Genomic DNA, 12,617 nt, shown 5'->3' with positions numbered 1-12,617 from the left:
GCTTGTTCCACCGGATCACAATTGGTATTCCCGCAAGCGCCCTGGAGAAGCCCTTGACTTTCAGGGTACTCGTGCCGACCAAACCGCTACCTGTAGATTTGTCAGTGGGCATACTAAGAGCCAAAGAGCCTCACTTTCAGTGGACAAATTAAACTTTTTTCATCTTGTAAAAAGTGCAACTTCAGCGAGGCTAGTCCTCACCATCTACTTTAATGCCTGGATTTCACCATGGAAGAGGTTCTTGAGAGACCTCTCCTTTTCCTCGATTTTTTGAAGACTCACGGCCTCATGGATCTGGTATAGCTCCGCTATCCCATCTGGGATTGGAAACAACAACAGCAACACTCCACTCAAGGATGAAATTCAGCCTGTGGCTTAGATATCTCTATTTTCTTTCATCTCTAATCCTATAGGATTGCGGCATAATCACAACAACATATTGTAGTCAAGTTGCCATTGGCAGATTTTTATCATCATAGCTTTGTGTGCACGGTACCAAAGTAGAACCAAAAACTTAAGAAATGACAAATAAGTCTACTCAAGAAAGATTTTATTAAATAATAAACTCTAAATATAGAACAAAAGCAAATATGCTATTTACAACTCAATCTGAATTCGGACTTCATTTCATTGAAATAAAGATACAAAACAAAAAAAGACAAATATTTTTTTAATAACAAAAAGTTTTCAGTAGAATTCTTACTATTTATAACCCATACTATTTGTATTAGTAAAAACTTTTTAATATTTAGTGGTATGGCCAACTTTAAAATCCGAAGTAGTACAAAGCAATAGTAAAGCTAATTCACTTTTGAAAGATAACGAATTCATGTAGCGAAATTGTTGCACATATTTGTCAATACAATGCGCAAATGTTTTCTCTATTGCCTTGGTAAGTTACGTTGAATTAGTACATAAAATATGTAAAGTAACTTATTAGAGCAAATAAACTTTACTCTGGGTAGAAAGCAAACGTATAACTGCAGATTCAATTTTTTAATAATAGGTACGAAAGTTTATCTTGAATCTTTTATAACTCCAGAACGATTTGGAGTTGGGTCTTGAAATTTGGACATCGACCATAAGGAACAATTTCAAACTCCCATCCAAAAAAATCGTTTACAAATTTCTCTCTTGCTTGTCTTAGTCAGTGAAGTTCAATTTTATTTTTGACGAAATCTTTTCACCATATTTTCTCCACTTCTTCCATGAATGTTGCTTAAAGTCAATGGTTGACCATCGAATTAGTTTGTTCATATAGAACTAAAATGATAAAGGCTCGTGTCTGGCAGAACATTTAGGAATTTTCGAAGACTATCGATTGCTTAATTCTTACAGCATTCTTTTGGTGCTGATCCGTCATTAATATGTCGGTCTAAGAAAATTTTAAAAAGAAATTCATTCTTGAGTTTACGAAAGAGAACTTGAAACATCGTAAGAATACATTGATCAAAAATAACATCTTTTGGCATAACCGCTTTATGAGAAGATCAGATAATCATCGTATTCATCGCGCTTTTAGAAAGTAAAGGTTTAACTTCTTTTCTGATATTATTTTAATCTTTGTCACTCAATCACCGGTAATAGAATAGAAAATTCTAAAATAAAAATACGTATTGATGTATGGTTTAAGTTCCTTTTTATATGCTTTTAAATCATCTTTAATGCTTTTAAAACGGTGGTCATTAAATTTAAACTTTTACGCGATAAAAAAGGAAATTGAAACATGGACAGATTTATGAGTACTATTATTTTATTGTAGAAGGAATTTTAAAATAGAAAATAATGCATTTTATTAAAAAATTTGGCACATATTTTGGCTGTTAAAGAATATAAACATCTTAAATTTAAAAATTCTAACTTTCAACAAGGAAAAAAAACGAATGATTTTTAAATTTACTTAATATATTTTTAAACTCACGTATTATGTACTCAAACCTTAAATACTAGTACATAGCAAACATAGTAAATTTGTAATGCATTTATCAAATTGTAAAAATATTTATATATTGATAAATGCACTAAGATACAATTGAAAAGTAAATATATATTGTTAATTTTAGCGAGTTATTTCCCCTTAAACAATATTGTTCTGCATTTCGAAATTAAAATGATTATATTAAAATCATGATCCTTACATATTCATATGATAGTTTTAAGCTATATAAATAATGTTTAAACACCATAGATTTCACTTTAAATATTACAAAATTGGCTTTTAAAAGAAACATTCTCAAAAAACACTTTTTAAATATTTCTCAGCTGAAAGTGCATTTTATGTATACCTTAAAATCATAACAGAATTTACCATCAGTTGAGTTTGTATAGTAATAGTAAGTTAAATTGATTATATCAAAATCATGATCCTTATATATTCATATGATAGTTGTAAGATACATAAATAGCGTTTTGACACCATAGATTTCATTTTAAATATTACAAAATTCGCTTTAAAAAAATAAATAAAACATTCTCAAAAAATTCTTTTTAACTATTTCTCAGTTGAAAGTACATTTTATGCATACCTTAAAATCACAACAGAATTTACCATCAGTTGAGTTTGTATAGTAATATAAAAGAGAAGAGAAAAAAAACTGCTAGTTTTTAGTTTAAAAAGTGAAATATTGGCATGAATTAAAAAACAAATCTAAATGTATGATTAACAGTTGTATAACAGTTAACATTTAGTTTTCTAAATTTAACGCTGACAGTCAATTTTGCATTCCATTTACCATCCATTAGTAGGAAAAATATTTTGTCTCATGGTTAATGAGTTAAACATCAGATGATTTTGGCGATAATGACGATCACAACTTTCGGTGGTGTGGTTGGTTGTTGTTATGCAGTTTCAGGGATGAGATAGGTTTACGGATTTTTACACCTGCCATTTCTTTGTCGCCTTTGAAATCTTCTCATTCTCCAAGGCCAGTCGTCTTTCCATTCCACAACAGTACTTTCTCGATTAGCGTGAAGGCCAGAATATTTTCTTCCCTCTTGATTGTTTCCTGGAACAAAATAAAAATTTTATAACGATATTAATATTAATTGATATGTTACATAAGTGTATAAATATATCTTTCTTCTCATAACAATTTTGGGGAAGTCAGGATAATGTTTCGTATTGGGGCTGAAAATTAGTTTGTTTTATATAGCGCGTTTCTTGATGGTGGAGTAAAATGAAATGGTCTTAGGCAAGGCGTTTTAACTCAGAAAATAATAATTTTTTTTTTGAAATAGCACTGATATCATCAAGAGAATTAAGATTAAAAGAATGAGCTACGCTACTAATATTGCCAGAGTGGATGAAAATGATCCAGTAAAGCTAGGTTCAAAACTAGTGGTAAAAAAAGCAAGGAAAAAAGAAAACGATAGCTTAGTATTTGTAGAATCTGATTCTTAGTATTTGTAGATCTCAGACTGCTTCTATAATAAAGATTATGGGCATCGTTGGCGTGATTGTTGACGAAAAATCATAAGTCATTATTATTTACAATCATTGATCATTTTTGTTCAGCTAAGTTAGAAGCAAGAGAAACAAATTTGAAAAAATTATCATTCTGGGGATAAAAGAAATTGCTTCGATTTATTACAAGGGCGAAATTTTAAAAACTATTTTAATTGTGTATTATTTTTTCGTCCCTCTAAAAAATTAAATACCTAAGACCCCCATGATAAAGCTGCCATTTGACCAGTACATTTATTAAAAGGAATTTGCATTTGTGAATTTTAATATTTTGCACGAATTGTCGAGAATGTATATGTATTGCATTAATTCTTAATTACCTAATATGAGGTAGGAGTGTTTCAGCCGAAGCTTCGGACAGCTGCACGAGATTTCTGCTTGAGTGATCCACAGAGATTGAGCACCCGTCCGTAGTTTGATAGGACCTGCTTTGAATATGTGCTTCACATGAATACCAAATCTGACCCAATCACCAACTGTCTCTCGGGACAATATGTCAGCTTGAATCGCTGTAATACATAAATCGCTGTTTACAATAATACTCAAAATTCACTTAGTTATTCAAGAATTTTTACTATCATATAAAATATAGTCGCACAATATACATAGTTTAAAGTTACAGACATAATATTTTGAAGTAAAGCAGAATTTCAAAATGTATTAAAGTAATAACAGTACCTAAATAACTCAAGCACCTATAAAATGTTTGTTTTCAATCATTAAATGCAAAAATTACTAAATTTTTAAATCAATATCAAAACAGTTAAGACTGAAACAGATAGGCAAAAATCAAACTAATTATGTTGTTGTAACTGTGGCAACTTGTTTTTTTAAACGACAGAACTAATAAGTCAAAATTAGGACTGTATCAAATTATTAAATATGATATCTTTTAGATATATCATTAAATTAAGATAGGGAGTGTTTCCAAGTAATAATGTTAAATTCTGTTTTGAGAGTGTCAATAATTACAATGAATCCGTTTATGCGAAAATTATCTCGAGCTGTTAATACCACCTCTGGAGCATCTCCATCGTTAGGTCTTCGTCGAATTCGCCATCACATCTATCAACGTTTCCAACGACTCATACATTAAGGCGCACGTATTCAGATTAATTTGTTCTGATTGAAGAGCTTTACTTGTAGCTCGAAAACTATTCAATATATTGCTCCACAATACAAGCATAAAAGCAAATTCAAAAGTTCCCATCTTAGTCGCAAGACATTCAGCTTCGTGTCTGGTGTCATGGTTTTGAGAAAGATCGTCAGCAATCTCGTTTAACGCAATTACAATTTTAACATAAAATTTTAGAATTGCCTCAGTGGCGTTGGCGCAAGCATCCAAACGCGTATCTGATAACGATTTCAAAATCTTATCATTTCCTATGTGTTTCCTTAAAACGTTCCAGCGATGCCTTAAACTTGAAAAAAAAACGTATACAATGTTTATACAATAAAAAAAAAATTCACTTCGAACAAGTAGCATTTCCCAGCATTTTGGCCAATATATTTGAAATTGAATTTTTTTTTTAAAAAATCATTGTTTTTCTTTATTTTTAAAAATTTATTTTCAAAAATTCCATTTTAAGGGGGCCCCTAATCATTGGGGGAACCAGGCCATAATGGGCAATCCAACACTGGGAAAAAATGTAATCCAGCTCTACCATGCCCTCTAAACTTGATTTTACTGTCATTGGTTGGCTATCAAGAAGGCTACTTTGCATAAATCAATCGCTCCTTAACAATTGTCAAGCAGTGCAGTAGGTAAAAGTGGAATATATTTCCTCAGCGCCACTGTTGTCCACACGATTGTTTCAATGTTTACAACACTGGCCAAATTATTTTTATAATTTTTTTCACAATAATTTAACGATATCAAGAAAAAACAATAATTCTACAAGTATTATTAATTTCCCTCTGCTACATGGGAACATATAGGCATTTAGTAGAATCCCTTGCTTTCAGAATGAAACCTTTAATTTGACATCACAACAATTTAATACATTTTTATTGTTACAGTTTTCAATTATGAAGTAAATTATTGCAAATAAAAATTGATTACCATTATTTACCTTTATTTTCCAGAACAAAATTATGATTAAGAAATCTTTACATTACCTACAGAACTGGAAATTTGATCGTAAAATATTTTTTCTAAACAAATGTCATCATAAACTTGGAATAAGGAAAAAAAATCTCAAATTATTGTTATAGTTTGACAAATACTGTATTATGAAATTACATTAAAAAGATAAATTCTATTTTTATAGAAACTGAATAGAACGTAAGTTTATACTGGAGAGAATAAAAATCTTAACAGAACAGCACTTAAAGTTCAGAAACTTTAAACTCATACCGTAGTCTTTTCTGCAATATTTCTTCAAATTTAATCTCTTTCTGCTGGCAGGACACTTTCCACACTTATCTACAGAATAAATAAAATTATAGTTTTCTTACATCCAATTAAATGACGGAAAATTTTTAGCAGTCAACAAAAGTAAATATAATTTATAATACCATTTTTGGAGTTTGCCTTTGGCTTTTCATTTTTAAATACTTCTGAAAATAAAATTAAAAAAACATTACATTAGTAACGAAATATTTAACTAAAATTTTTTTTTTTAATTTTTGAAGAAAGATAATAACCTAGTGCATTTTAAATGTAGTTGGGATACCTTAAATAATTTCAAAAATAAAATAAAACTTTGAAAGAAAAAGATTAGGTGATCATCTTTCAATTTAGAGTATTTCCCACTAAGAAATATTTTGAAAAATCTTTTAGTAGGACTATAACGAAGCGCATTTAAAAAGTCGATGCTACATAATAATGTACTTGATAGCAAAAACATAGTAAAAACATGTTCGATCTCGAAACTTCAGCATTTATTTTTGTAAAAGCTAAAATGTCGACATTTTTTTGCAACCCCTACTAAAATATTTTTAAGTTTCATTTTTAAAATGATACGTTTGAAAATGCACTTTAGAGGCAATAATTATTGAACAGTAATCACATTCTGTTAAAAAAAAAATGTGGAGCTTATAATTATACTTAAATATAAGTACACATTGTGCAAACAGTACTAAGTACAATTTATACTGTACATTGATCAATGTAGTAATTATACAATCATGTGGAGTATGATGGTCTTTAGAACTGGTCTGTTCTTCAAAAAAATAGCATTCTGGATTCTTAAGTACCTTTATTTTTCAATGATAGAGTTGAATTTTTTAACTTTTTTTTCTTCGTATATACAGGGTGAATTTTAAAGTTAAGCACTTGAAAGTTCAATGGATCAAAATTTAGCAATAAAAGCACTGAATTTTAATTACCGGTAGTTGGCTGTGCTATTAGAGCTCTGTATTAACCGTCGCCAACGAGCGACCATCGCATAAGAAATGGTTACAAAAATATCAAACCCTAGTCGCCAAAAATGAAGATCATGTTATAGACGCAATATAAGAAAATAAAATACGCTTGATAGGCTCCGACTCTAGCGTTCTGTTTGGATTGTTTTTCCGGTAATTTTATCTACGAATTTCCAAAAGTTTTTTTAATTTTAAATATCATTTTCTTATTTATTTCGATAGTATGGTACTCGAATTGAGCTTTTGAGTTATGTCTTTTTGTTAAACTCTATTCGAGACTATTCCATCACTTTTTCGAAAATGTTTGCTTCGCATTTCCTTATAGCTTTTAAAATCCCGATATTTTTAATACGGTAACAGGTATCCTATTGTCGTATTAAAGCGCGAATACAGAACCGGGCCTTTGAGTAATCACTTATTTAATGTACTTGATTTTCGATGATTCCACAGTAATTTTACTAGGTGTTGTTGATCGCTTTTTAGAGTTATTAGAGAGTAAAATACCAATATTTTTAATACGTCATTATTACGAACAACAAGTTTAGTAATCTTTAGAAAAAAAAAATTATAAATAAAAATAATAATATAAATAAAACAAGCTAATTTTATTCAAATAAATCATTTTATCCCCCAAAAGAAGAAAATAAACGAACATTACCAGTCTATAAGTGAATACCAAAAGTGCAAAAGCAGTTACGATTTTTTATTACTCTGTTAGTCTGTGGCTACTATTTATGATTTGCTTTGCTACTCTGGAGCTATAGTTGCGAATACTATTTTGAATGTATTTCATTTAGTACTGGTGATATTATTCTAATTTATAAGAAACTTTATTTGCTGAGCTTCTGTTCCTGGCGACAACTTCAAGGACAGCGAATATTCCTGTTATAGTATAATTTTACCAGAAAATCATATATTTTAATGTCTTTGAAGAGTTTTGCATGAAGTATCCTGATGAAGCAGTACCGTCGAACACCATGCGCAGCACCCATTAACCCTCATCTATGCGCAGTATCCATTAACTCAGCGATGTCATGATTTATTCTGTTTTAGGCCAATCTAGCAAACAAACAGAAAGGGCATGCAGGCCCTCCACACTAGTTGATGAAACAATGAGAGAAATCGAAATTGAGTTTCCATAACTGTTAAAAAGAGCATGAAAAATGGTCATGACCATTGATACAATGAGAAAAACGTTACATTTTCAATTTCAACAGGAGAAAATGCTATAGCGAATATTTTTGTAGCATTTGAAATTATTTTTCTAAAATCTGGTAAAATAACCTAAATATTCATAAAAATATGACTGCATTTCGAACATTTATTTCCAACAACCAATGTTTGTCTGTGTAAAATAAATACCAACATTTAAAATAATCTCTGTGATTCTTTACTTTCAGAAAATCATAAACTGGTATATTTAAAGACCATTAGATTTTGATGTATTAAAGTTCGAAATTAAACCTGTATTAAAAAATATGAAGAGTAATAAAACATCTTCTTTTTGAAATGTTGTTTCTTTATTACTCATAATTTAACAAAATTATTCTAAAACATGCTTTAAAGAAGAAATCTATCTGAATGGGACGATTATAATAAATAATTGTCTTACACAACTCAATTATCATTCACTAATTGAAATTATAGTTTAGCCATAAATTAATTTTTAACTCACTGATGCATGGTGCGACAGTTGAGCGACTTTGGAAATATCCTTTGGCACATCTGTTGCAAGTTTGCCCAGTTACCCCGTCTTTACAAGGACACTGACCGTTGGTTTGATTGCAAGTTAAGCCCGAAGAGCCCACTGGATGGCAGTCACAAGCTGTAATGAAAAATAAAATATCGTGTCATTTACAACTATAACAAAATTAAAAGTTAATTGCACAGTTATGGCTTTAATATTTAGTGCGCTCTTCGGGAAAAATAACATGCAATAAAGTTGAAAATAATTTAAATAAAATGAAATACATTTTATTTAAATTATTTTCAACTTTTCTTCTGTGTTTATTCAGTATTTTTGTCTAGCCGCGTTGTCGGAAGCCATGTCAAATCTCTTTTAACTCCAAAACCATTTATGCTAGTGTTTTGAAATTTAAACATGGATTGCAAGGAGCAATTTAAAATTAAAATTGCTTAAAAATATAAATTAGGCTGTTCAGGAGAGATGTTTGTAACATGATTCTTTTTCTTCGAATTATTCTAGCATTAGCCCTCGTAGTAAAATAAACTGTAGACGATTCGGTTTGAGAGTTTATCGTATGTTTTTGAATTATTAAATATTTTTTACAAGCTCAGTGATCAGGGTGAATGGCACATGAATCGGTGTTACATTACAGATTTAGTGTTCCTAAAATTATCTTGTTGTTTATTGCTTTTATTATATTTATCTAAACAACAGCAAGTATATTTAAGTGTTTATTTTATATATGGTTGGGATTTTAAAATGTTTTTTCATAAAGATAAATAATTTAAAATCAACGGTAATTGGATACGTGCAAGAGACATCACGCGTGGCTGTTTTATTTTATAACCGTCGTTGAACATCCGATCCATTGAAGAAGACAAGGTAGCTCCTGGATTGACAGAAATTTGCCATCGTGGAGGACTTTATGTGGGAGCTAAACCGTCTTTGTATAACAGAGAGGAAAACCACGAAAACCTCCCATGTTTAACCTTACGGCAAGGTAACATTAACCCATGATCCGTCTACCACTGAGGATATTTTATGTCAGTACTGCGGTTGCTGTGAGCTGGGTGCGGAACTTGTATCGACCAGCCATCGCTGGGATTAAAATCCGTTTCACCTTTTTGAAAGGCGAGTGCTCTATCATCTCAGCCACTACGGCTCATACTTGGTTGTTTCTACTCATAACATGATTTAGTCTAATCACGTGTTTTTTTGCATGACGTGTGAGCTCTACAAATTTAGGGTTTGGGTTTATTATCACTATGAATTCATTTTTGGATAAAATTTAATTGGATATCTCCAAGCAACACCCCGCGTGTGGGTTGAACCTGATTGGTTGATCCACGCGTGACGTCATTTGCAGATATCCGATTGAACTAGAAAAAATAATAAATAAATAGGGTATGTAGTATAAAGTGTAATTAATGGAGAAAAAGTATTGATTCAACTGAGAGAACCGTAAAGAAATAGCCAAATTATTATTGACGCCAATGATGCTAATTTAGTTTTGATAGTTAATACTGCTGGTATTATAGTAAATGGTGCTGGTAATATTAATATGGGTACCCCTGCAGGTAAAAGGTTTTTACTGAGTATCGAAAGGATAATTGTTCGTGGAAAATTGCTTGATTGTGGAAAGTTTCAGCCATCATGAGTTGGCCTTGAGCAACAGCGTCATGCCAAATAATCCAGATAACTCTTAATTTTAATTTTAATGAGATGTACTTCTAAAAAAGTATTTTGTTTAATCTCATAATGTAAAGCAACCGCTAAGGGTAAGAAATAAAAAAAAAATGCTTTATGCATTATTTCATAGTATTGACCTGAGCTGCGCAATTGAAGTGATTTTATCCAATTCCGACTCGAGGCATTTCTGAGAACTTGACTCCAGCTTTGACTCCGACTTATATTTAATTAAAATTTCCATCGAAATCCAGGAAAGTATTAATTGTTATGACATCATATTTTTTTGTATAATAATTTTATTAATATATTAATTTAACAGATAATTTATTTACTATTGTAATACTTAAAAACTTCTAGCCTTTATCTACTCTATGAACTCTACTTATATAAGAGTATTTAAGTAGATTTATGAAAGTTTTTCTCACTAGTTGTACGCAATACAAATACATCTAACATTAAATCGAGGTTTACTATCTACCAAATTTACAAAGATGAAGAAATATTGGGAATTTTTTTTCTCCTGAAGAATTAAATAAAAATAACTTAAATTTTTTTAAAAAAAATAGAAACTTTTGATGGTCTTGCACGAAAAAGTAAAAAATAAAATATTTCATGTTACTCATTAGAATCGAGTTGATATAGTCTCTGTTAATTTATTAGATATTATGTTCATTTTATATAAAGTTTATCTTAAAGGGTGTGGCAAGCATTTTTTGTTAAAAAAAGCAGATAAAAAGTCGGTGGTTTATTTGAAGTTATTATTTTTATTCGAAAAGTTGCAGCTTTTCAGCTGCTTTCGATTTAAGCAAACTCTTTTGATCAAAAATTCATAAATTTTCAATCGATTAAAAAAAAAAGAAGTAGACATTAAATTTTAATGGAAGATGTAAATAAATGAAAGTCTTTTTTTCCCCCCGTCAATGTATTAGTCATTTCATTTAGAAATAAGAGCATATTTGCATACTTTTCGGCATTTTTCAAGGACATCATATGAAGAAAAAAAATGAAATAAAACAATTCTGTGTGTTACGTCTATTGGAAAATCTATTCACAATCAATTCTATAGCACCCGTAATGGCTTACTTTTTATACGTTTCCATAACAACCAGACGTACCATACCGTGCTATTCTATCTGAATTGAATCCCACGGTATATCACAAAAGCACCCACTATTGCTTTAATTAAGCAACCGAGCGTGAGCCTGCACCCATAGGGGAGGGAGGAAATATATTACGGTTAGTCTGTTTGAGGCGTATTCATGCTCCATTGTCGCAAAACCTATGTTTGTCACAAAAAAAAAAAAAAAAAAAAAAAAATCCTATTAGTGAAGTTTAGTAGGGCTGCAATGTTAGCTTCGAATCTAAGAGTTCTTTTTAAGGTATTTTTCATTTGGAAGGGTGGTATTCTAAAAGGAGGTAATACACCGTTAAAAGTTTGTGATTTGGAAAGATATTTAATAACCCCTCCCCCCATATCTTGAATCATATAATGCGGAAAACATACCCGACCTTTATTTGCAGGGATATTTCGCTTCATATAAGATAATGCAGTGAAGTATTTGCATTACACTTTTATTTGAATATTCTTCATGTTTCATTTCTGAATCATCAGAAAACTTTATTTAAGTAATAACTTACAAAAAACAGCAAAGCTAATTTTTATTGTCTTACAAAAAACAGCAAAGCAAAATTAATTGTTAAAAAAGTTATACTTAATAAGCATTAATAAATATATAAGTATTAATAATATAGTAAATAAGTATTAATAATATAGTTAAATTGTTATAAAGCAAAGAGAAAACAACGCAGCTTTTTTTTGAAGGAAAAAAAAAATAAAGAAACACCTTTAAACATATGCACAAATTTTACGGCTATAAAAATGTTAAGTAATTTACTTTAACACGTTTATATCAAGTTATAATTAAATTTATACATTAATTAACCCCCAAAATTAACAATAAGATAATAATTTATTTGCTAAATTAGAATTCTAACAAGATATAGTTTCATTAAGTACTTCAAACCTGATTTTTGTTTTAATTGTATTCGTTATCATGCATCTGAAGAGAGTTTTGTGATTCTATACATAATGCTTTCTATACAAATTTACATTTACAATAATTCATATCTCTTATGAGTACAAAATTTTTTTTATATAGATTATTTCAAAGACCAAAAATTGAATTTAAATAACATGAAAAAAATCTACTTAATTTGCTAGTGACATTTCGGGTACCCTTCCTTATCGTCAGAATTTTTGTTGAAATTTGAAATAAATAAACAAATAAAGAATTCTATCAAATGCAATGAGAATACAATCATTACCCTATATTAAAACGTTAAGATATGCCATTTCCATACGCAAATAAACGTGAACAAATTTTTATTTTTATTTTCATAATTTAAAAATGA

At 29.9% G+C, this 12,617-nt stretch overlaps 1 protein-coding gene across 1 annotated transcript in view; it reads right to left on the bottom strand.

Annotated features, from left to right (window-relative positions):
• Positions 1–533: 533 nt before the first annotated feature.
• The window catches only part of LOC107450632 (netrin-1), a 100,597-nt gene continuing 88,513 nt past the window's right edge, over positions 534–12,617 (bottom strand). Inside the window, exons 3-7 of the mRNA XM_016066465.3 lie at positions 8,505–8,654; positions 5,981–6,022; positions 5,820–5,888; positions 3,784–3,972; positions 534–3,005 (exon numbers count right to left, since the gene is read on the bottom strand). Of these exons, the coding sequence (XP_015921951.1) occupies positions 2,866–3,005; positions 3,784–3,972; positions 5,820–5,888; positions 5,981–6,022; positions 8,505–8,654 (590 nt within the window). The 3' untranslated portion in view covers positions 534–2,865. The remainder of the gene's footprint in view (positions 3,006–3,783; positions 3,973–5,819; positions 5,889–5,980; positions 6,023–8,504; positions 8,655–12,617) is intronic.

This window comes from Parasteatoda tepidariorum, chromosome 7 (assembly GCF_982258835.1).
Source record: "Parasteatoda tepidariorum strain Cologne lab strain chromosome 7, Ptep-v5.0, whole genome shotgun sequence".
Classification (NCBI taxonomy): Eukaryota; Metazoa; Arthropoda; class Arachnida; order Araneae; family Theridiidae; genus Parasteatoda; species Parasteatoda tepidariorum.
Note: the sequence above shows the minus strand (reverse complement) of the source record. Positions and strands in the feature narration are given on the sequence as shown.